This window comes from Sceloporus undulatus, chromosome 3 (assembly GCF_019175285.1).
Source record: "Sceloporus undulatus isolate JIND9_A2432 ecotype Alabama chromosome 3, SceUnd_v1.1, whole genome shotgun sequence".
NCBI classification, from domain to species: domain Eukaryota; kingdom Metazoa; phylum Chordata; class Lepidosauria; order Squamata; family Phrynosomatidae; genus Sceloporus; species Sceloporus undulatus.
In genome coordinates, this window is record NC_056524.1 from 171,088,598 (window position 1) to 171,113,867 (window position 25,270).

At 39.9% G+C, this 25,270-nt stretch overlaps 1 protein-coding gene and 1 pseudogene across 9 annotated transcripts in view; one reads left to right on the forward strand and one right to left on the reverse strand.

Moving 5' to 3' along the window:
* CDH23 (cadherin related 23) overlaps positions 1-25,270 on the reverse strand; it is a 568,554-nt gene that overhangs the window by 507,213 nt on the left and 36,071 nt on the right. For all 9 annotated transcript variants that reach the window (XR_006102875.1, XR_006102876.1, XM_042457557.1 and 6 more), the window contains exon 2: positions 15,463-15,534. Coding sequence is in view for 7 of the 9 variants with exons in the window: in XM_042457557.1 (XP_042313491.1) it covers positions 15,463-15,529 (67 nt within the window). In the remaining 2 variants the exon portion in view is untranslated. The remainder of the gene's footprint in view (positions 1-15,462; positions 15,535-25,270) is intronic.
* LOC121925074 lies at positions 8,639-9,535 on the forward strand (annotated as a pseudogene).

Sequence of the window (25,270 nt, forward strand, 5' to 3'; positions counted from 1 at the left end):
ATATATATATATATATATATATATATATATATATATATATATATATATATGGGAAGAGAGAGAGAGAATGAATTTTCAAACCATAAATGCGGAGGCCCAACTATATTTCTATGATTCACCTCCTTGCCTTTGCTACCAACCACAGACCCAAGTTACCATGCTATGTCTGCTGGTGTTATTGTCCAAAATTTCTGGTGAGCGCCCAGATAAAGAAGGCTGCTGCAGTTTTGCTTTCCATGATTTCAGTTACCCGTGGTCAGTCATGGTCTGAAAAACTTACATAGCCCCATCCCCATATCTGCAGTTTCAATTATCCACAATCAATCACAGTCTGAAAATGTTACTGGTATAGGTTTTGATACTATCCACAGTTTCAGGCATCCACTGGAGGTCTTAGACCTTATCCTCTGTGGATAAAAGTGGGGAACAACTATACATTTTTTCCCTTTTGTTTCATAGTGATGGTAAGGGTCAGACAATGCAGGGGAACAGGAGATGGCAATTACTGTTTTAGCACATGTTTAATACCTCATTGTTGCTCCTAGAGCTGTGAGCCTTTTGCCTTGTCAGCCTTAATTCCTCCAAAGCATCCCTTCCTTTCCCTTTTAATAATGAGGCTCACTTATAGCAGTTGCCTGATCATTTAGCTCAAATAAGTAAATAAATGCACACATGTCTGCTTCTTGAACAGGAAAGGTTTGGAGGAAATAATGTAAGTGCTTTGATGAGCTTCAATTCAGATCCTGTGGGAGGGTGAATAATGACAACCTCACTATTACTATTTACTGCTACTTCCAATAGCCTTTTGCCCTAATCATATAGTTTCATGGCATATACCTTTTATTTAAGAGTCATACTAATGACAATTTTATGAGTTGCTCTTATTTTAGCAATAGAGAAACTGAAGCTGAGGGCAGCCTATTCTGAAAAGCCAAAGAAGACGTTGAATGTCTGATCTGGGAATATCAGAACCAAAACTCCCAATACCCAGATCCCCAGTGGTTTCTATTATGGGACACAAAGTAGTGGTGGTAGGGAATGGAGACTTTAACAAGTTCCTGAGATACATCCAGAGCACAAAACATATGACAGATGGGTTTGCTTTGGTTCCTAGCCAGTGTTAGAGTAGCCAGGACTGTCTCTTATTAAGAGATCCACTTTAGCTGCCAGGCATTATTGAACAAGGGAAATAGGATTTTTAATTGATCTGTCAGAAATATTTTGCATCTTGTTTCTGCAGGGTATAGTTTCTGGCTTACCTACAAAACAGGTGTCCAGTTGTAAATGTAAACTCACCCCCAGAAAACCTGAAAGCTTACTTAGTAGTAGCACAGTAAAGCATAGTTTCCAGATTTCAATCAGTGCTAGCCTTGATGTCTTGGAAAATCTATCTAAAAAGCTGAAGACGTTCTAGCAATTCAGCAGCCAAGACCAGAAAAACGGAATATCCAGTTGCCTTTTCTACAATGGGTGCCTCTTGGCTCTTAAAATTCAGCAGAAAGCAGGGCAAATCCTGTGCATGTACAACTGCTTAGAAAGAAAGTTCCCTTGAACAAAGCAGCAGCATATCTTTTTGATTAAACATATGTAGAATTAAAGGAGGCGGTGGCTCAAGCGGTTAAGATCTTGACTCTGTTGACTGCAAGATCGGCAGGTTGGCAGTTTGAGGCCCGGGTGCAGCATGATGGGGTGAACTCCCAACTCTAGTCACAGCTTCTGCCAACATAGCAGTGTAAAAGCATGCAAATGCAAGTAGATAAATAGGTACCACTCCAGTGGGAAGGTAAACATTGTATGGCTAAAAACTTTAATGTATTTCAGTTTGCTCCTTACTATATTTGATCAAAGGTTTTCATGATATGTGTTTGTAAAATAATTCAGGTAGGCTTGAGACAAATTTAAGCAAAATGTATCACTTGCTCTGTCTCTTGTCACCAACTGGGCTTCCCTCTTCTGTTTCTGATCTCCACTCTTATGACTGTCATCCATAGTTCCCACCCACTCTCACCCAACGTCACAGAAAGCAACAAATCTCTAGTGGAGTTTTGTCTTGACATAAATACACTTTATCTTTACCAAATCAATCCTAAATAGGATAAGTATGTGACTACTTTACATTTGCAATGTATATTGTTACTGAACAACTCCTTACTTATCAGACCTTATTTCTTCTCACCTTCCCACTCGGGCCCTCCGTTCTGGTAGTCAAAGTCTGCTGTCCCAGCCCATGATTTCCTCTGCCCCATCTCGAATTCGCCCCTTTTCACTCGCTGCCCCTCACTCCTGGAACCTTCTTCCCCCGGGAGCAAGAGCCATCACTTCTTTAACCAGCTTCAAAACTGAGTTGAAGACCATCCTGTCCAGAGAAGCGTTCCCAGGCATTGCATAATTGTCACTTGCTATTTGATGTTCCTTTGTTGCCTGTTTTATTGAATCATTTCCTGTATTGCTATGTCCTCCCTCCAGTCCATCTCCCCTGATCCAGGCCTCGGAGGTAGAGAAGAACTGTTGGCCCTCATCCCCTTCCCCTTCTCCTCTTATGCCGTGTCTTGTTAGATTGTAAGCCTGAGGGCAGGGAACCGTCCAATACAACGCATTTTATGTACAGCGCTGTGTAAATTTACAGCACTTTATAATAAAGGTTAATAATATAATATATAATACTAATACTAATAATAATAGAACTGTTTTAATGTTTTTAAGGGATGCTACATTCACTTGTGAGTAAGTAGTAATTATCCCACATTTCTCTGTTCTACTGCTTATATTTAAATTGATACTGCTATATTGCAGACTTCTTTGCTTGTCCTTTGAAACATTTATTACATTAAGAGATAACAGAAGATGGCAAAGAACAGCAGCAGAGGAGGGGTGCCAGTGTTTCTTACCCCATCTACCTATTTCATTCCTACAGAAATCCCATCCCATGGATAATTAGTTTTTAGGTGCTTTACATCAGCTTCATTTTAAAGTGTATAGTGTAAACTCTAAAGTAGGAAACAGAAGTCAGAGAAGCATCTACCAAAACAAAGGCAATCAAAGTTCATCAGAAAGAAAAAAAACACAATGTCCTGGCACTTATGAAATATTTGTTTTTTAAAATGCCTGTGAATCACAAAAAAGGCAGACAGATGGAAGCTCCTCTCGGGGGACAGTGTAGAATCAAGATGATCCTGTTCTTTCAGCAATGAATTCATGTTTCTTTTAAGAAACAACCTTAATATTACTTTCAACATTTAGAATTCTTATGTATTTATTGTCTTTCCAAACACAGTAAATTTGCATTGAAAGGGGCTATATTTCAGAAGCAATAGAAACTCTGCAGGGGGCATACAACATCTCAGCTTAAAAGCAAATAGCTCTATTTCAGAGAGGAACACCACACAATCTTCTTGGCAGCAACTATAGCACCTGACTGTCTGCTTCTGCAGCTGTTCTCTGCATCTTCATTCATTATCCTGTACACACGATAGGTCAGCATTGAGACAGTATTTTTTTCAAATGGTTTGGCACAGGTACATGCATACTATTTGATATCATTTGCCAGTTTCTGAACTCAGTGGAGAATTTCCTTATCTTTTACACACATTGTTGTGTGTGTGTGTTTTACAGGATCAAAGCTCTAATTTCTGATTTTTTTTTCCAGACTGATAGGATCGTGTCAATGAAAAGTGTGAAATTTACAAGTGCTGAACTCTGGGCCATCATCTCGTTGCTGCAAAAGAAAACTCCAAAGGAAATCCATGAGTGCATGATGCAAACATTGACTGACAATTGCCCATCATTTTCAACCGTGAACAAATGGTGTCCCAACTTTCAGTGTGGAGATTTTGAGACTGAAAATGCAACAAGGTTCAGGAGACCTTCAACAGTGTCAACTCCTGAAATTGTTTAGTGTGTTCGACACTAGATATATCCCAAGAATGCACAGGGCAAGCAATTGGCTATGCAGAGGCTGTCAGCCAAGTGGGTGCCAAATTTTTTGAATGCTGGCCAGAAACAAAATTGAGTGGATACATCCAAGTTGATTTTGCAGCATTTTGACCAATCTAGTGATAATTTTTGAAGCAACATGTCACTGTTGATGAAACATGATTACATTACTATGATCCAGAGACTAAACAACAGTCCTTGCAGTGGTAGCACTCAGGTTCTCCACAACTGAGGAAATTCAAGACTCAAACCTTGGCAGGAAAGGTCATGGCCCCAGCTTCTGGGATAAGGAAATATTTTGATGATTGACGATCTTTATAAGGGTCAAACAGTTAAGGCAGATTTGCTGTGCTGGTTCTTTTTGAAGAACAATACACCTGCTCACATAGCTGGCAAGACTATCGATGTTTTGAATAATTTTGAGTTTGAGTACACAGACCATCCACCTTACTCACCAGATCTTGCTCCATCTGACTATTTCCTGTTTTCAAACCTTAAAAAGAGTTTGAAAGGAAGGACATTTTTGAATGATTCAGAGGAGATAACAGCAGCAGAGAAGTATTTCAGTGACCAGACATCAGATTTTTTTTGGGGGGGGGGGAGGTGTTAAAGAAATTTGGGCAACAATAAGCCAAGTACATCAAACTTCGGGATAAATATGTGAAATATCATGTACGTTTCGTGGCTCTAGGTCATTTGCTTCTTGGTCAGGCTGCAACCTTTTCACCATCCCCTTGTACTACCAGTGCTTTATCTACATCATTATCACTATGGACTGCTGCTACCTTGGGAATGAATGAGATGGGATAATGATAGACTTTTGCATGGGAATGTTGCCTGCCCAGTCACCAGCATAATATTGACAAATAAAAATGCTCTGCACGTCTGTGCAGATTGAAAAGTTAAGACACTGAATTGTGGATACTGGCTAATCATAGTACAGGTTTTATTTTTAATGAGCCTGTTGTTCAAAGGACTAACACCACCAACTGATTCTGTAAGAAGAAATATGGTTTTGTATAGGTATCAGAAAAAAACACTCTATAGAGCTTTTCTTCTATAGAATTTCTGCATCAACGTTTTTAATAACAAAGAGCCTTGCAGCTTCTTGAATAGCAATACTCTAATTTTACTATTTACTGCTGAATTCAGGATAAGTGTCTACCTATGAACAAATCTACCTGCATTTTCCTCACTCCAGTCAAATTCTCAGGTTTCTATGGTAGCTCTTTTTCCTACAGACCACAAACAGTATATGACAAAATGATCTATTCAACAGGCAGTGAGTAGCCAGGTATCAATAATTGATGTTCCTGTAAGACTAGGAGAGTTGTTGCCAAGCACAAATGGTCACTATGGGTTTTCCACAGAATGATATTGAACCCAGTAATGCCATAAACCAGTTTGAGAACTATAAGCCTATAATTCCATATATGCTTACTAGTGAATAGCATACAGAATCACTTAACTTCCAAGTTACCATTGCCTTTTACAGGACTGCACAGCTCACAGTGCTAACAAAAGAAAGAAGTAGCAGTGTTACACATGGTTACTATGGGTTAGACTAAAAACACAGTTGCTTACTTCAGTCTTAGATCTCAGGTATCTTAGATGCATTCTTTCTGGTTTTCTTTAGAAATAGTTGTAGCATTTTTGCTGCCCTAAATATAAACTGAATTATGCAGTTGCTTGAATGAAGCACTAGAGGGGAACAATACAATATATTCGTGGAATCTCAGAGCTATGAATTAATCTCAGAAGAGAATTTAGCTATCAAGCTTTACAGCTGAACTTTTTTTTATTCCCACTCTGCTTCCTCACTAACAATCATCAACCCAGAACTTCACAAAAAAAATCTCGCCCTCTAGTTGGAGTACCAAACAGATTAATGCAGACAATAAATAGATATAGAATAAGACCTCTGTGCACCTTGAATGGAGAACTGGGCATCATCATTATCATCGTTATATTTGTAGACTACTCTTTTCCCAGAACTGGGGACTAGGACAGCTTACAACTGCATTACAAAGAGGTACCAATAATTGTCTAATATGTATAATTATGGCACTGAAATATACTTCTCAGTCAATGATCGCCAGCACTCTGAATGAGGCAAAGCTAGAATTTTGATTCATGAACTACAGCAGTAGTTTTGTGCTGTATCAACAATATTTCAGCAAAGTGCTAGTTAAAACTCTGTCATCAAGGATAATGCCCAGCAACATATTAGCCTTAGAACAAAAATGTTAATGCAAAAAAACCCACAAAAATTTTCAATAAGCAAAAGAATGAAAAGCAAGCAAATCCTGACAGAATCAGTTGTCATTTCTCTGCCTTTGACTGTCTTAATGTACAGAGAATTTCATTCATTCATCCTGACAATCAACCTATGAAAAAGTTCATTAACATTTTCATTTTGTAAATGTGGACACAAGCAGATAGCTGATTGTTAACTAGAATGCAGAATAGGGTTTAGTGTATAACAGGATCTACAAATACAAGTGCAGTTATGGTGACTTTCTGTGGAAAAGGTGTGCAATGCTTTTGTGGGGTTTTCCAGAAATCTAACTATAAATGTCCAAGTTGTAATTCAGTTGTTAGTGTACAACTAATAATTAAGAAGGTTCAGCCAGAGTCCTCTGTTTTCACCCTGTAGACCCTTTTTCAATGTTTCTAGCAGTCAGGTGTCTCAGTTAAATGAGGCCCTGCCCCAGCTGCTGGTCTAGGCTAGTTCACTCACTGGGAAATAGTTTCATTTCTCCAGTTTTCTCCCAATTACAAACCATTACATTCTTCATTGCTTTACCAGCACCATTTTATTATTCTTGAATTGTGCAGACCTGATGTCTTATAAGGTTGAGTAGTTACTTCCCCCCAAAGGTAATCCATTCCAATTCCTCCCTATGGTGTTTCAAAAGTAAATATCATTACTCAGAACAATGTTTCTTTAAAAGTAACTCATTGCATTGAATGTTAGTTTTTCATTTTTTAGACTCTTAGAATTAAAGAATAGCATAAAACCTGAAAAGTGCTACTCAAAATGCCTTTCTGTGGTAGCTTGTTATACAGTGGACCCTTGTTATACACGCTGGGGTTTGGTTCCAGGATCCCCCGTACATAACAAAATCTGTGGATTCTCAAGTCTCATTAAATAGAATGAAATAGCAAAATGGTGTCCCTTATAAAAAATGGAAAATCAAAGTTTGATATTTGAAATTTATACTTTTTTTGAACATTTTCAAACTGTGGATGCTTGAATCGGTGTATAAAAAAATCAGTGTATAAAAAATCCGCTTATAAGAAGGTCCGACTGCACATATCAAATGAATTTATTTTCTTCTTATATGCTTTCTTCACTGTCCAGCTTTCACATCTGTACATGGTGATGGCTTGGATAATTCTAACTTTACTGCCCATTTGTATATCTTTACTCTTTAGGATCTTGTCTAGTTGTTTCATAATGTCCTTCCCATTCCTAGTCTTCTGATTTCCTGACTACAATCCTCATTCTGATCAATTTTTGATCTTAGGTATGGGAACTCTTTATCTGTTTTGATTTCCTCATTTCCACTAGCTTTCTACAGATATTTTTTTAAAATGACTTGTTCAGGTATGAAATCTCTGGCTTGCATTCTGAAGTGATACAACAGTAGCATACCACCCACTGACAAACAATTGTCAATTTATTAAAAGGTGTATTCATTTCCTGATAAGTCTGGGTTGCTTCTTATGCAACCACAGTAAAATCCAAATTTGCAAATGCTGTACATCAGATAAACCCTCACTGATGGTATAGAGCAAATCAGCTTCTCCAGGCAATGACTTCCCTTTCATTATAGCCTGTCCACAAACTAAAGCTGAAGGCCTGAAGCAGGCATGTTGCCTAGCAAGAGTGCATGTATTGAACTCCAATGATGCATTTTGGTAAACAGTCCCTTTGCTCCCCTTCCAAGAATGACACGATGTTCCAAGAATGCCAGAGCTGATAAGACTAAAAGGATTTATTTTATTTCCTACAAAACTGGCCATCATGACTATCACTATAAATTTGTTTCCATTCAGATATTTACTTATATAGTATTTTGAAACCTAATCACCCTAATGGTCAAGAGCTAAAGGAACACTAACAATAAATTCAGAACATAATCTCCTGCCTGTTTTAATAATGCCACTCACTTTTCCACAGGATCAGACCATCAAACAGTTTCCTCTTTTTTTTTAGTTCTGAGACAAATAATATTAAAATGTAGATTAGAAAGATGGAAATGTGCAAATATTTACTAAACCAAGTAACAACACAGTTTTGCGGCATTCTCAGTTTTTAAATCTTAGCTTAGAGCACCTGCCGGTTGTGATTACTGGCTTCCCAAGTCTCTATGTAACCTGCTGGGCAGCAGCTTTCTCAGTTCACCAGCCACATACAAATCAGACATTTGAATAAGAAAGATTTTATGGGAATCTTTAGTTGGCAGCCAGTTTTCCAAAGGACAAATGACCTTCACTCTTTAGTAATTAATTTTCTTCATTAGCAAAAATCTGTGTTAAATTTTTTGTATTTTCCGGTTGTCTTGAGCTCCTTCTTTTAGCCATGCCTGTGGATTTCAGTGGCACCTGGAACCTTGTCAGTAGTGACAACTTTGAAGGTTATATGCTAACCTTGGCATGAGATTGCCCAACCTTGTTTCTCTCCCTATGTCAAAAGACTATGGAGAATTCAGACACCAGGACTGAGGTGGTTCTTCTGGCATGTGGGTCTTTCAATCCAATCACCAACATGCATCTCCAACACTTTGAACTGGCGAGGGATTACTTGCATGAAACAGGGAAGTACAAACTGGTGAAAGGGATCATTTCACCTGTAGGGGATGCCTATCAGAAGGAAGGCCTGATCAGCGCTAGGCACCGGGTGGCCATGCCAAAGCTTGCAACAGAGAGCTCCGACTGGGTGGATGTGAACGATTGGGAGAGCAGCCAGGAGGAATGGAAGGAGACCGTCAAAGTCCTCAGGCATCACCAGCAAAATCTGAAGAATTTGTGTTGTGCTTTGGCCGTTGATGATGCTACTCCTAAGAATCAAGTGGGCTGGAAGAGGAAGTGGGAGGCAGGAGGCCAACCCTCTGTCAAGAGAAACCAGCCACAAACAAAAGCTGTCCCTCAGCTGAAGATGCGGTGTGGGATGGATGTCCTGGAATCTTTCGAAGTCCCCAATCTCTGGAAACCAGAAGACATCACAAAAATCCTAACCAACTATGGCATGGTATGCATCAACCGATCTGGGAATTTTACTCGAAGATTCATTGACAATTCCAACGTGCTTTGGAGACACAAGGATAATATTCTTCTGGTGGAGGAATGGATCAGCAACAAGATCTCAGCCACCAAGATCCAGAGAGTCCTGAGGAGGGACCAAAGTGTCTGATACCTGATTCCTGATGCTGTTCTAGACTACATCAATCAACACAACGTATACACTGCGGAGAGTGAAGAACAGAATATGGGAGCGATCCTAGCTCCTTTTCAAAAATACACAAGGGAGGTCACCAAAAACCGAGTGGACCCTCCCTTCAGGTGGAGCTTGGGGAGCATGGGGGGCACTTTTTGAGAGCCTAAATTGATGGCCTCTTTCACAGGCCATAACCACCAGAGCAGGTGGAATTCCTTTGTGTGCTGCGATCAGAGCTTTACGTCCATTTTTGTTTGGAATTACTTGAAGGCAAACAACAATAAAGTATATCCTCCAACAAAACAAAACAAAAACATACCACCAGCCCCGCCCTTCTGCTCTGCTATAAAACCTGCAAGCAGAAGAGACTGAGGAGGCAAGAGAAGCTGAGGCCAGCAGGCTCCCAGAATCCAGACTGTGAGAAAGGGAAGCATCTCTAATTTTTATTTTTATTTTTAATGTTTAATTATTATATTGTAGATGAGGGATGGAATTTTAGTTTGTATTGGTTATGTATTATTATACATTTGCTTATGTAAATTGTTTATGTATTTTATGTACTTGTTAACTTTTTTCTCCCTAGGGTAGATTTGATTATTAGTAGTTGATTATATGTTGTTATGCCTTGTACTGTATTTTGTATTATTCATATTTTTTTCTTTTCTTTTATATCTTGGTACAATGTTATGTTTGTAATTTGAGTTTATTTAATATTGCTTTGTTTGTGTAATTTTGTTTAATGTTTAATGATGGGTGTATTTTAGTTAAGGGATGAAGGGTGGAATTTTAATTTTAATTTGTATACATTATGTACTGTTTAGGTATTTTATTTATTTGCTTATGTAAATCATTTATGTATTATGTATTTTTATGTAATTTTGTATACTGCTTTGATCTTTTTGGAAAGGTGGTATATAAATAAATTTATTGTTATTATTATTATTAAAATAAAACTGAGATCCTCATATTGCAGCATCTTCTAGCACAATGCCATTGTCAGGCTAGTGAAAACAGTCACACAGTAGTAATGGAGCCCTGGTGGCACAGTGGTTAAATGTGTGTACTGCAGCCATTTACTCAAAACCACAAGGTTGCGAGTTCAAGACCAGCAAAAGGGCCCAAGCTCGACTCAGGCTTGCATCCTTCCGAGGTCGCTAAAATGAGTACCCAGACTGTTGGGGGCAAATTAGCTTACTTGCTAATTAGCTTACTTGCTCTTCACCACTATGATCTTTGGAACAGCGGTATATAAATAAAACAAATTATTATTATTATTATTATTATTAGTGATGAGATTCAGACTTTGTTGATCTGTAGACTACTTAAGATAAGAAAAAGCTTAAGAAAGATGAAGGGACGCTGCTGCTCACATTTACAAGTAAAGCTATGAAATGTTCTTATTATACTTCAACCCCCAGAACCTGCCAGCCAGCTTGGCCCCTAGTTTTTACAAACTATAGCCAATGTAAAAAAAAAGACTATTCCAAGCACTGTTTCTAAGTTGCATTTCTATTTCTCCCTTTCTACATCTATCGTAGCGCTCAGTGAAACAAAGTTTGAACACCTTGCTTATAAAGGAGGTGTGTGTGTGCGCGCTTTTTGAAAGCTTCCCAAACTTGAAAGGTGGGTTGTTCACACTCATATATTAGAGATGACTATTTGACTTTCAGTACATGCAAGCCTTGCCAGGTGGTGTTGTAGGCAGTTGCTGCTGATCTTTTCAACACATTGCTGCTAACTGTAACGACTTGTTTTCTTCCCCTGCTCAGCAAATTACTATTTCAGAGGGATCAACGGCAGAGCAATAGAAGGGGGGGGGATGCTCCTTTAGCTGGCTGCCAAAACACCATGAATTTTTAACCATCCTGGTTGAAGAAAGACACTTTATAGCTGAGACAGAAGCGTTATATATTACAGGGCATATATTAAAAACGATTGGGTTGGTAACATGAAATTTGTTTAAAGCACATGGTAAAGGTCTGCCACACTCGGTTACTGATTCTCTCCTTTTACCTGAGGTGTTAACAGAGGAACTTTGCCTGAGAGATACAGATACAGTGCCCACTACTACACCAAAGATGGGATCTGGCCATGTACTAAATAGTTTCCCCCAACTACTAACATGAACAGGTGTCCTTTACTAATGGCACTGATTTAAAAAGACCAAGCAGGTTTGAATGCCTTCCTCACTGAACTGCTGTTATTAAAAAAATTACTAGAACTAGATTCCTCCCCCACACCATGTGCGTGTGTGCATGTGCACATTCATGCATATGCACCCACACCCAGAAAGCACATGCCAGCATATGTCTAACATACTCCCACAGAGAAGAAATGAGACAGTGAAACCAAACAACACACACATTCCACTTTGTGGAACAAGGCAGAAGAAGCAGGTGTTCAGGTTGACTAATGTATATGTATGGGCTGGAAGAAAGGATTCATTTTGCTGGATTTTAATGTTGGAATGGGACTGCAATACTGTAATGCCAAACTAAAAACGGTATCATTCAGTGATTTTCTTACTGCTACTTGCTGGTAATGAATGGGTGAGGCCTGTAGCGTCACTAGGGTTGCTATCGCCCAGAGCAATGAATGAAAGAGAAAGGGGCATGATGCTAAGAAAAGCAGTGAATGAGTAAAAGAGAAGAAGACAGAAACTCAATGGCAGAAAGTGAGCCATACAGAGAGGGGTACACATACCCCATCATATTCACACACTTCCATCATCGCTGTTAGTCTCTTTCAATCTGCCAATGGGCTGCAACCTACACTTTAAGAATAACTTATTTATTTATTTATTTCATTTTATGTCACCTTTCTTCCAGAAAGGGATCCAAGGTGGCTCACAAGCCAAAAACATTTGAAAAACTTTACAGTAAGTATTTTTAAAAAATTAAAACAATTATTTTAAAACAAAATAATCTAGTTAAAACAGTATAAAATTGGCATAAAAATATACAAGTGTTAAAAACATAATTAAAATGCTCACTCCATATAAAAACCAACCTGTCATGTTAGCTTGCCTAAGTAAAAACATTTTTGCTTGTTGGAGAAAGGAAGCAGGAAGTGGGCAAGCCTAGCCAAACATAGCCAAACTAGCTGCATACATTGGTTATAATTTTCCATGTTTTTCTTTATTTTTACCTTTGGTGTGGATTTTATAGTTTTCACAGATGTGACACATCCATTTGATCTTTTAATGGAGTGTCTAAGATCTCATTCCTTGTTATTTACTGCCTTCTCCCTAGATTCACTCAGGAAATAATATATAACTGTGGTTTGTAGACTTTTTTTCACTTGTGTACCCCTTGCCAGCCTATTTCCATAATTTGTACTCTTCATATTAGTAAAATGTTTTTAATTAATATAGTTCCTGTTACTTCATATGTATAAGTTGTAACTGTAAATAAATAGCCCAATAATAGGATTAAAAAGGAATAGAATAATATAGTAAACAGACAGTGCATAAAAACACACAGCAAACATTTTATACACAATAAATGTGCAATCCTTGAGCTTGTTTTGAAGCACATATTTTTTGAAATAAGGTTAAAGATAAAATCTTAAATCTGGAACTGCACTAAGCTTACTATGGTGGAATACAGACCGCCAGAAAGAGGCGGCCGGGAGTCGCCTCTCTTTTCCGCGTAGCCACGCCGCAGCAACCAAATTGTGCGGTGCGGCCACGCAGAAAGAAAAGGAGTGCTGAAAAGAGGCTCCTTTTAGCGCCGCCGAAAACTGCCTGCGGCGGTGTGAGCACATCGCTGACGGGCCACCCATCTCGACGGAACACAGAAGTGACGTCACAGCTGTGCGCGCCATGTATACGGCACCACACACAATGACATCCTGGTGACGGCTTAGGGTTGTGGGGCGTCTGGAAATGGCACCCCGAGGCAACCCTAGCATGTCACCAGGATGTGCTAAAGGGCCCATCTGTCGAGGGCCCATGATATTTATTCTTTATAATGGTATAAGAAGAGAAAGCCCTCTTCACCAGCTCTGTATTTATAAATGACAACAGAAACTTAAGCGCCTGGTAAGAAGGCTGTTCATATTCTGTGCTGATGTCTGCCCAAAAGTTAATAGGGGGGTTTTCTTTGAATTTAACTTTTAAAGACGTATCAGTCAAGAAGTTCGATCAACTTCTCTTTTTCCCTGATTGATAACCTTGCATCTTGGAAGTATTCTTCTTTAAAAGGATTTGCAATTCAGTTGTTCTTTTCTCCTGGTTTTGAGAATTACTTCTCGAAAGCTTGTTCAAGTGTTCAGTTATTTTCTCACTCATTTCCTACAAAAGCAGTAGTTTGTTCTCAGACAGGAAATTATGTAAAATTTCAAATATCTCAGTTTGGCCTTTTTCAATACATGATCTCCAAAAATCTAATTATTAATCATAAATTCAATTTTGTTTGAAACTTTGTAGATAGTTCTAGAACTATTCTAAAGTGCCAAATTTAGATAGATATATCTGATAAGTTTGCAAAAACCTGAAACCAATCACAGTCATGTAACTGAGGGGCAAAACAGACACCCAAAAAGGGCGGCTTGGGGCTGCCCTGGCACCGCTCGCCACAACAACTACATGTGGCCTGGCCTCCATCTCATCACCACTGTTTCCAAACAACTTCTGAAAATGAATGGTTTTTTTCCTGCTTCTTTTCTCGGTTCGGGCACCTTCTGGGTTCGGACTGCATTCAGGATGTTTTGTGTCCAAACATCACACCCCATTGAAGCCTGACAGCAGACCTTTGGGCTTTAGATGCAAATTTGAAAAGATGGTCTTAAAAAAACTGGTCTAAGTTTCAACAGCCACATAAAGATTTTACCATAAGATTGTCACCTTTCTTCTGTATAAAGGACTAGGGTAGAATGAAGATGTACCATTTGTTCACACAGGGCTTTAGAAATCCTTAATTTTGTGAACTTTGACATAATAAAATTAACCAGTATAACAGCTTCAGGAATAAACTGTTCTAGAACATGGTCACATAGCCTGAAAAAAACACAAAAGTATTTATTTTTTATGCCTGGGGACTTTAATGGGATTTTTAAAAAAACAAAAACTTTTTACTCTCCTGTTTTAGGGAAGAATTGGTTTTGGGAAACATGTGGCATTCCAAATTGGGATCAGAGTAGAATCAGGGGGTGAGATGAATGCAGGATGAGACCAGCTTGGTGGCTGGTTACCTAGGCCAGGTAGTCACCTGATCATTCCTACCACAGTGAATCCGCCTTGCATCCTTCCGAGGTCACTAAAATGAGTACACAACTTGTTGGGGACAATTAGCTTACAGTTGTAAAATGCTTAGAGACTACTTAGTGCAGTATGAAGCGGTATATAAATGAAGCTGCTGCTGCTGCTATTGCTAATATCTGGCAAATACAGTGTCACCATTTGGGGAGAAGGCCCAGTGTTTGTATATGGCCATTCACATATAAAGCATACACATCTTCACAGGTCAGCATTTAAACTCATCCTAATCTTATTTTATAGAACAGCAGATGTCTTTTGAGCCATGGAAAAAGAGGAAGAGGTGTCTTGTGGAGCAGGGAAGAGACAAATGACTTGATTGCCATCTGGGGTGAAGAGCAACTAAGGAAAAGCCACAGAAACACTGACATTTTTTAGAATGTTGCTCATGACATACAGAACAAGGGCCATCAAAAGACTGCAGAAAAGTGCAGGATGAAAAGCAAGGATCTCTGACACCAGCACTGAGAAGTCTATGAACACAATTTGCAGAATGGCAGTAGCACAGTCACCATGCCCTTCTACGAGAAGTTGTATAACTTTCCCTGTAGAGACACCGGAATTCATCTGACATACCTAACTTGAATGAAGCTCTAGTGAAAAAAGTATTAGAATAGGCTAGAAGACAGGCATTTAAGACAAAGTTTTAAAATGTGACTAATTGAAAGGCAGAAGGTGACTAGCACAAACAGAAAACTGGTCATGGATTCAGGAAGAAATGAAATTAGCCAGGAATTTCACTTCTCTTGAAACTCATTGCTGCAAAGGCAAGTAAAAGAGAGAAGGCATAATAGTTTACAAAATAAACCAGAGGAGATTTTGTACTTACCAAGGGAGACTAACTCAAAGAACAAGAGGGCAGCAAAAAAGTTTCTGGATGAAAAATGGCACTTCATGTTTCCTGAAAGAGAAGAAGTTTTTTTTTTTTATTTCAGTCCTATTGTATTTAACAGATTTGTCTTTTCAAGGTACACCAATGACATCAAGTGACACTTAGGGTCTAAACAGCTGGCCCCAAAGAGGTGGCATCACACCGTTCCTTTCAGTGCCAGATCGGGGCCGTTGCAACTGCATGACATGGCTCCAATCTGGTGGTTTGCCAGCTCTAAAAGAAACGGTAAAATACTGTTCCTTTTAGAGCCAACAAAAAGGTGCTTTTGCTGCTGCAGCAGCACTTTTCGGTGCTCCTTTCAGCATGCAGTGTATAAATGCTGCGCCAATGGAGTACTGTGACATCAGCATGGGAGCGGAGTCGGGGCATGTGTTGTCCAAATGCCCCACCCCCACATCACCGTCATGCTAGTGCTTCAAGCTGGTCTTAGACTCATAGCTTGGAATGTATTTTTTAATCCTTTGGACTCAAAACAACCAAAACAAACAAACAAGAAAATTAATTTTATTCATGACATTGGAATTAGTAAAGTCAAAGAGATTTCCAACTTTTTGGTTATATTTTGTAAATGTAAGATTTTGTAAATGTAAAGTTAGATCTGGTATTTTCTCTCTATCCCTCCTATTACTCAACAAATGCGTATGTTCAAACACATGCTACAGGCTCAATTCTGATTGAAATACAGTGGACCCTTGTTATAAGCTGGAGTTCAGTTCCAAGATCCCCCGTGGATAACAAAATCTGTGGATGCTCAAGTCCCATTAAATATAATGACACAGCAAAATGGTGTCCCTTATAAAAAAATGGAAAATCAAGGTTTGATATTTGAAATTTATACTTTTTTGCAACATTTTCAAACTGTGTATGCTTGAATCCATGTATAAAAAATCCATGTATAAGAAGGGCCGACTGTATGTCATTATTCTAATCTGATACAATCCGGTGTGTGTACCTGTTCTTTGCTGCTGTATCTATTAGTCACAAACACACACGCACAACTAGGATTTTGCTGGTGTGTCAGCAGGGCTTTGTTCCCTGCTAAATACTAGATCAAGTGCCTCACCCTTCAGATGAATTTAGATTAGGTGAGCCAGTAAGATTCAGAAATGAGTCCACAAAATTGGCACCAACCCACAAGGGATTGGTGAATGCTCCATTACAATTGAGAGTAAATTAATTGCTCAAGGTCCATCCTGATATACATTTGAGTTTGATAATAAGACATAGATGGTAGTAAGGTGTGCAAGGCATGGAACGTGCTGCTGTGACAGAAAATATTTAGTCTGTACTGATGCAGCTGTAAATAATGAATACCAGAATTAAAATTGCACTTGCAGAACAGTACAACTAGCCTGGTTTTCATCCAGGGAGCAACACAGAAATTGTTCCTCCTGAATTGTGTGAAGTGACCTCCCCCCTAGATATTAATAGTCCCAATCACACCTTGTTAGTCCTTTTACATTCTTTTTGAGACCTTGAATATGTTGATCATGAGGTGCTGATGATGCAATTGTGTAGCCGTGAAGTGATATGAAGGATTATTCCAATGGTTCTGTTCTCAACAGGGATGTCCCACAGAATAAGGATAAGAGCTTAATTCTCATACACCTTTGAGCATGCCACCTGCTCCCACTCCATACCCCTCAGGTCAATCAAGGCTGCTTTAGTTCTGCCATGAAATTTCTGAGAACAAAAGGCACAATGATTAGGAGTTGCACCCCATTTATAGGCAGATTTTTTTTCTTGATAGCTATTACAGTCCAAGTTTGAGAAGCTGTTGGAATCACCATAGATTCCAGTTTATTTCGCATGGCTTTTGAGTACACAGATTAAAAGTTTTTTTTCTTTTTTTCAAATCATTTTTATTAAACATACACACAATCACAAACACTGTATATGTCACAAACATACACAAACATCAACCATACTACAAAGCAAACTACACACACACTAAAATAAAGAGAAGAGAAAAAAAAAAACCCAATCACAACTGACTTAAAAAGGATTTTTTTCTTGGTCCACAAAATGTTTAATCTAATTCTGATCTACATTGGTTTTTTAAAATTTTGGCCAGCTGGACCCTTGGAATGGGGTGAGTTATTGGTCTAAATAAAATAAAACAGATTGGGTTTTTAAAAACCAGATTTCAAGAAGAATCTTAAAGCATAAAATATAAAGGAGGGAGGAAAAACAGCTAAAAATAAATGAGAGTTGTATAAAGAAAACTACAGTACTTGTTAGTTTAGGTGGGCTTGGGAAAAAAATAAATCCTAGTGGACTGTGTCTAGTACACATAGGGATGCCATAACCCGGTGGCCCCCAGGACAAACCCGCTTTTGGGGGCCCCTCCCGGTCCCGGTCTGGTTTGGCCTCCAGCCCGGGGCCCGCGCGGCACCAACCCACCTTCCCCTGCCTACCCTCGCGGCCGCGCCACCCACCTCCACCTCCTCCTCCTCCTCCTCCGCCATTCCTGGCCGTGTGGAGGAAGCGAAGGAGGAGGCGGTGCACTTCCTGGCCTGAAACGGAGACGGGGGAGGGTGGAGGGGAGGTGGAGAGGAGGGTGCAGGCGTGTGCAGGAGGCACACCTTCTTCTTCTCCTCCTCTATTGCAGGCCGCGCCAAGCGGAAGAGGAGGCAGAGGTGCCTGTCTGGCTTGGCACTCCCCACCCACGTGCGTGCCAAGGAAACAGGCAGGCAGCCGCCCACTACCTCCTCTGCCTCCGCCTCCCGGGCCCAAGGAAGTGCTCAGCGCGGAGGCAGGAGGTGGTGGGTGGCTGCCTGCCTGCTGCCTTGGCGCGCATGTGGGAAGGGAGTGCCAAGCCAGGCAGGCACCTCTGCCTCCGCCTCTGCCTGCTAGCGCCAAGGCAAGCGCTTAGCACGGTCGCGCAGAGGCGCACGAGGCGGAGGTGGGTGGCTGCCTGCCTGCTGCTTTGGCACGCGGGCGGGGGGAGTGCGCCAAGGCAGCCACCCACCTCCTCCTCCGCTTGGGCCTGGGAGGCAGAGGAGGAGGAGGGCGGAAGGAGGAAGGAGGGAGGGAGGGAGGAGGGAGGAAGGAAGGAAGGAAGGAAGGAGGAAGGAGGAAGGGGGAGGAAGGAGGGAGGAAGGAAGGGGGGAGGAAGGACAAGGAGAAAGAAGAAGAGGAGGAGGAAGCGGATAGTGATGATGATGATGATGATGATGATGATGATGATGATGATGATGATGATATGAGCCAGCTTCTGAGGCACGAGCAATGTAAGTTGCTCTGATTTTTACAAACTCATGCGCAGTGAAGAAAAACCAAAGTCCCTTGACCAAATACACACTTCTGAGAAGTACAGTTGAATCCGAGGGCAAACCCACTTCTTTTTAAACCACTTTGACATATTCAGTATGCATAGCATGTTCAGTGTGAAACCCAAAGAGTTTGATTATTGAATAAGCCTCTGAAATATGCAAGAGGCCATGTTAAGTAAAGCCATGTTCAATGCCCAAATGTGCTGTTTGGAATGGGGGGAGGGGGGTGGCCAGAAAGCGAAAGTACATTTCTGCCATCTGTCTAGGAATAATGCCCAAATGTCCTCCATTTTGATCATGCCTAAGAAACATGCATTTATAGTAACATTTTTTAAAAAAATCAATTTTTTTTGCATGTCCTCCATTTAAAAAAAATGTGCCCTACCTTTGAAAATTTTGTCCTACATTTGTCCTACATTTGTCCTGGTTAGGAGGTCCAGACTTATGGCAACCCTAAGTACACAGTACTTCTGTATAGACTTCTGAGCAGCATAGCAGTAATGTGATGGGAAGAACATTAGCATGCTCATGAACATAAACATTCCACTGTTGTTGTGTGCCTTCAAGTCATTTCTGACTTTTGGCGACCACAAGGCAACCCTATCATGGGGTTTTCTTGGCACGTTTCTTCAGAGAGGGTTTGTCATAGCCATCCTCTGAGGCTGAGAGAGTGTGACTTGCCCAAGGTCAACAGTGGTTCTCCTCGCTCAGCTGGGATTTAAACTCTGGTCTCCAGGGTCAAAGTCCAACACTCAAACACTCCACCACACTGGCTCTTAAACATTCCACTATGCCTCCAGGAAAAATTCAGGAATGGCTTGTCTGAACAGTCACTTTTTTACACCTAGAGACCAAGATATAAAATATAGTAGTAGAGTGTTAGAGAACCTGTGTGGTGTAATCTTTGAGTGTTGTACTAGGACTCTGATGTCCAAGGTCCAAATCCCTCCCCCAATATACGGAAGCCCACTGGGCGATCTTGGGCAGGTCACACTCTTTCAACCTCAGAGGAAGGCAGTGGCACACACACTCTTCAATAAATTTTGCTAGAAAAATGCCACCGGTTTTATTTTATGGGTTATCATAAATCAGAAATGACTTGAAAACACACAACAGCAACACAAATCGACTGTTAAGAAGTCACTGAGTTGCCTTGCATCTATGGTCCTTCACAATGACTAAACTCAACCAAAACCATCCTACTCCATAAGGATAAACTCCAATCACAGATAATTACTACAGAACCTTCAAAGAGGAATGAATTTATAATTGAGGATTTGTTTTTTGTTAAAATATTCATTATGTGCATATAGTTTTACAATTTTGCAAGACACTAAAAAAAGGAGGAGGCATAATTGGAAGCACTATTAATTTTAACCAAAACATAAAAAGAACAGAACACAAAATGAAGTCAAATAAGGATAACATAATATAACATTCATAACATATTTACTAAGGACTGAAACAACATGCAGGCATCTAACATCTCCAGTTGGTTTTTTCCCCTCCTGTTTGGTTTGTAACACCTTGCCTGACGAAGAAGCCCGTGGAGCTTCGAAAGCTTGCAACAAGTGTGCATTTCGGTTCACCAGTAAAGGTATCACTGATGGATTTTTGTTTGTATTTGTTAAATGGCCAACGCAGCTACCCCTGCATGTTTTAAGGATATAGAAAAGTGGAAGTGATAGCTGAAACAAGAGGAAGGAGGCATACAATGACCTCTTGGATCGGTATGGCCACACATGTATTATTGTTTTTTCTGTACATGGGGGGGGGGGCAAGTCCAACATACTTACTCTACAAATCTTAGATAAATCTCAGCTCTGACCATTTTTATTATTTATATTCTTGCCAAGCCTGAATTCTCCATTGCTCAGTTACCAAATAATAATCATTCATAAGCATAAGTCACGATTGCTGCTTTGTTTTAGAAAATGAATTTGTTTACTAAAGCAAAGCAGTATGAACTATTCTTTTCAGCTTTGGTCACTACTTAGGAGTAGGGAAAGTAGCAGTGTTGCCAATTTCCGGGAAATTTCCTAGAAACCGGGAAATTTGAATGCATTCTGTTGGATTCCCGTGTTTATGATTTTTCTAGGAACATTCCGGGAAATCAGCCAATCCTGACCAAGCAAACCCTTCCCACCCAAAAAAAAACTTCTGACATACCTCCATCTCAGAAGTCCTGCCCCCTTTAGCCTTCACATAGTGCCTTGCGCCCCCCTCGACCCAGAAGTCCCGCCCCTACCCCTGAATTCCTGCCCCTGCCCCAGAAGTCCCGCCCCCATTCCGGGAAATTTTGGGGCATTCCGGAAAGCCAATCCGGGAATTTTGTTTGAGGGTGATTGGCAACACTGGAGAGGAGGGAAGCCTGAGAATGATCAGTGGCTATCAAAGCTAAGAGTAAAGAAGTATCCTTCTAAAAACTCTATGTTTTTAACCATTATGTTTTTAAGTCTTCAATAGTCAGAATTTTTGTCCAAGGCCAATTACAGTCTTGGGAAACAAACCAAAACCATACACAACTGATCTAAATCAACAGCCGTTGATTTTTGTGAGAAAAGGCAGGATTTCACAACATCCAGATAAACAATGTTTGCTTTTTCAATTCTTCTCAGTTTGTAAGCTAGCTGGCCCTGACTCAGCAACATAGAACAGTCCAAGATCAGTTTTGTGGCCTATGTGACTGTGCTTATCTTGTCTTTGTTTATGGATTAAACATTTTGTCATTCAAGTCAGAAGATGTTGCCTCTTCCATAATAACCCCCAATATACAAGGAGATGCCATTGCAAGTGCAAGCTCTTCAGCCATGGCAAATATAAATGGAGGTGCATTTAATATAGAAAATGATACAGCATCTTCTACTTTTATGGAAAGAGGTTCGCAGAGAAGCATGAAGACCCAGGAGGGAAACTACCCACATATCAGACTGTTAGACTCCTCTTGACTTTAAAATCTGTGGAAAACAATGGAAGTGCAATTCACATTTACAACTTCCCAGATTTGAAAAGGAAGGAAATGCTATCTTGCCAATCCCTTGAATGTCCTTTTAAAAAAAACATAAAATGGGGAAACAGTTTACATTATTTACAAAGGCACAACTAACGGCTCCCTTTTAGTTCTATTTTGTCTGTTCTAAGAAACTCATTTACATTAAACATGCAATTCCCCTGACTTGCTTCTGAATTCTGTCTACATTAATGTTTCAGCACTATGTGCAGGTAAGAGAGCATTTTGTTTTGTTTTGTTTGGAATGGGAGGAGAATTTTAAGGCATTAGGAACTGGATTGTGGTGAGAATCCAGCACTGCACACCGCATGTCCAATTCTTTTGAAACTGAAGAGGTTGTGAAATGCAGCTTATAATATGGCATGCAGGCCAGAAAGGATAGCTCTTCAAAGAAATCAAAGAAAATCAACTGGACTAGAATAAATCTTTAGCTTGAATTAAAGCAATCCTCTGCATCCTACTCTCTGTGTCTGACATACTTATTTGATTACAGAATAAAGTACTGAACTTAATGAGTTAAAAGTTTGTGCTCACTCTTAGAAAAAGAGTATAGAGACAACTTGTTGGAATCATATTTCTTTCCATTATATACTTTCTTATTTATCATTTCAATCTGTCACACAAAGACTGTATATTGCTCAAACTGTGATTATATTCTCCATCAGACAATGTCAGTTATCAATTTTAAAAAAAAAAGTCATCATGAATGTACATGGAAACACATTTAGGCTGTATGTATGATATTATATTTAAAAGGTATAATTTTAATTTTCCTAATTGTTTATGTCAGGACTATTAACATTACATTCAGTGATATATGGGAATTATGATTTATGAGTAACATTAGTACAAAAAACATAATTAAGGATTCTTCTGAATGGTGTGGTATGCGAGACAGTCAGGGGGGGTGATACCATGAGTTACTGCACCAGGTGATGCCAGTCCTAGTGACACAATTGCCCATTCTAATAATAATAATAATAATAATAATTTTTATTTATATTTCCCACCTCTCCCTGCAGATCGAGGCTGGATTACAACAATAAAAACAACATTACAACAATAAAAGCTACAATAGCATATAAAATATACTCAGTAAAATAATAACAACACTATCAATACAATGCATAAATTAAATCATTATCTAAAATACATACCATTACGAATGGAGGTGGAGCATTTTTTAATCTCTTATAACAGTTTGGGTGGATAGGCCTCCTGGAAGAGATCTGTCTTAAGTGCCTTCTTAAAGGCATCTAAGGTGGTGATGAGACGGATCTCCTCCGGCAAGCCATTCCGCAATTTAGGGGATACGGCGATGAATGCTCTGTGGGAAGTTGTTGTTAACCTGGTCTTTACATGCTCTAATAAATTCTTCCCAGATATTCTGAGAGTGCAGGACAGATTGTATAGGGAGAGGCGTTCCATCAAGTAACTTAGGCCCAAGCTATGTAGGGCTTTAAAGGTAAAAACCAACACTTTGTACTGTGCCCGGAAGCTAATTGGCAGCCAATGAAGAGATTTAATACTGGTGTTATATGGTCTGACTTAGATGTTCCAGTGACCAATCTGGCTGCCACATTTTGCACCAATTGAAGCTTCCAAACTTGGTATAAAGGTAGCCCCATGTAAAGCGCATTACAGAAATCTAGATGAGAGATTACCAGTGCATGTTCTACCCACCTGTCCAGATTCTGCCCACATTCTAAGCATACTTCCTAGTGATTTTTTGGACCCCTATTTGATCTGGATTCCAAGTTGTCATTTAAAACAAGCTAATGACAAACATGTATCTAGCCCTTGTAGGATTGGGGATACGAGGAAAAATATTGGCCATCTTGAATTCAGTTTTAGGAGAAAGGTGAGATGTAGGTGCAATCAATCAATCAATAGTCACTCTTTTGTCCAGTCGTTTTCTGAGAAACAAGCTTGCCCCATCTTAGAATATGTTTAGCCAATTATTGAATTTTCAGACCTATGTGTCAGGAATAGTGTTGCCAATTTCTGGTTCCCCAGAATCTGGGGAACTTAATTAATTTTTTCTGGGGATTTTGACTGAATAATAATAATAATAATAAATTTTGGGGAATTCCAGGGATTTTGGATTTTGGTAAAACATTCCATGAAATATCTTTGAGGCTTGTAGGCAGCACTGGTCAGGAGTTGCATAGACAACTCACCTGTCATAAAATGCTGGGAATTACATGCGGTGGTTTATACAGTGGAAGTGCTAATCTCACCTGCCCCTTTTCTTGCCGGATTGGGGCCTGGGCAGCCTCACCAGCAGCCCAGAGGCCCCAGTCCAGCACTTTTTGGGACCATGGAGCAGCAACAAAATGTCACTTCTCCATGGTCCCCAAAAGGGGTGTCCTTGGGGCCCCTTTCTCCCATGGCTTCATTCCCGCGGCCATCTGGTTGCCACGTGGGAACAAAGCTTGCGGTGCTGTAACAAAAAGGAGCTGCCTAGAGCAGCTCCTTTGTTGCAGTGCTGCAACCAGGAAGTGTCGCCGTTATGACACCACTTCCTGTGCACCACATTTGGGTGTTCAGCAGCGCCGGCGTTAGGGAGGCCCCTGTGCAGCTGGGAGGCCGCCATGATGCCGGCGCAGTCCTGTACTAGGGTTAGGGAGCATGTGGATGGTGCGCACTCCCTAACTCTAGTATGGGCATGAGTACATTGCTTTATGGCGGTCTCTACTGCACCTCAGACAGGTTCTGAGATAATTCTGGAAGGGAGGCAAGCATGAGCCATGCTTAATCAGTTTCTGTGAAAGAATCTGGCTGTAACAAAGAAAGGGCAGTAGGGGAAAGAGAGGAGATGTGGGTTTTTTTTATTATTATTATTATAATATAATAATAAAGATTTATTTCTAGCCCGCCCAATCACGAAGAATCCGAGCGGGTTACAACAATAATAATACAACAATTATAACTAATAAGAATTAGGGCCGTCTGATCTTTGAAACTGTGTGTAGTTTAATAAAGCAATTTTAACATTTGCTGAACAGTTCTGACTATGAATGTCATTGAATTGGATCTATAGTTTCTTAATAAAAAATCTTTCTGAGTTTTAGCTAATGACTCTGATTGTCATTTGTGATGCACCTTCTTATAAATCCAATTTCTAGTTCTGTGGATCAATGTTACAACTTTAGATGTCAGTCTAGATTTCAGGGAAAAAATCTAACTGAAGTCTATTTTGTACAGCTCCTTGAAAGGATTGCACAGAAAGTAATGGAGAAACTGGAATAGAGGGGTGGATACAACAAAGCATTGTAAAAGATGCAATATAATAATTAGTATTTAAGGTTCTATGGACTCCATTCTGTTTTTTGACTTGCCTGAGGAAAAACATGCGTCTTTAATATATCCTCTGCATCAAGTTCCATTTTATGTCAGGTATTTAGGATGCCCCTACTGCCTGTTGTAGGAAGAAAAGAGCCACCACCCCCCATTGTTT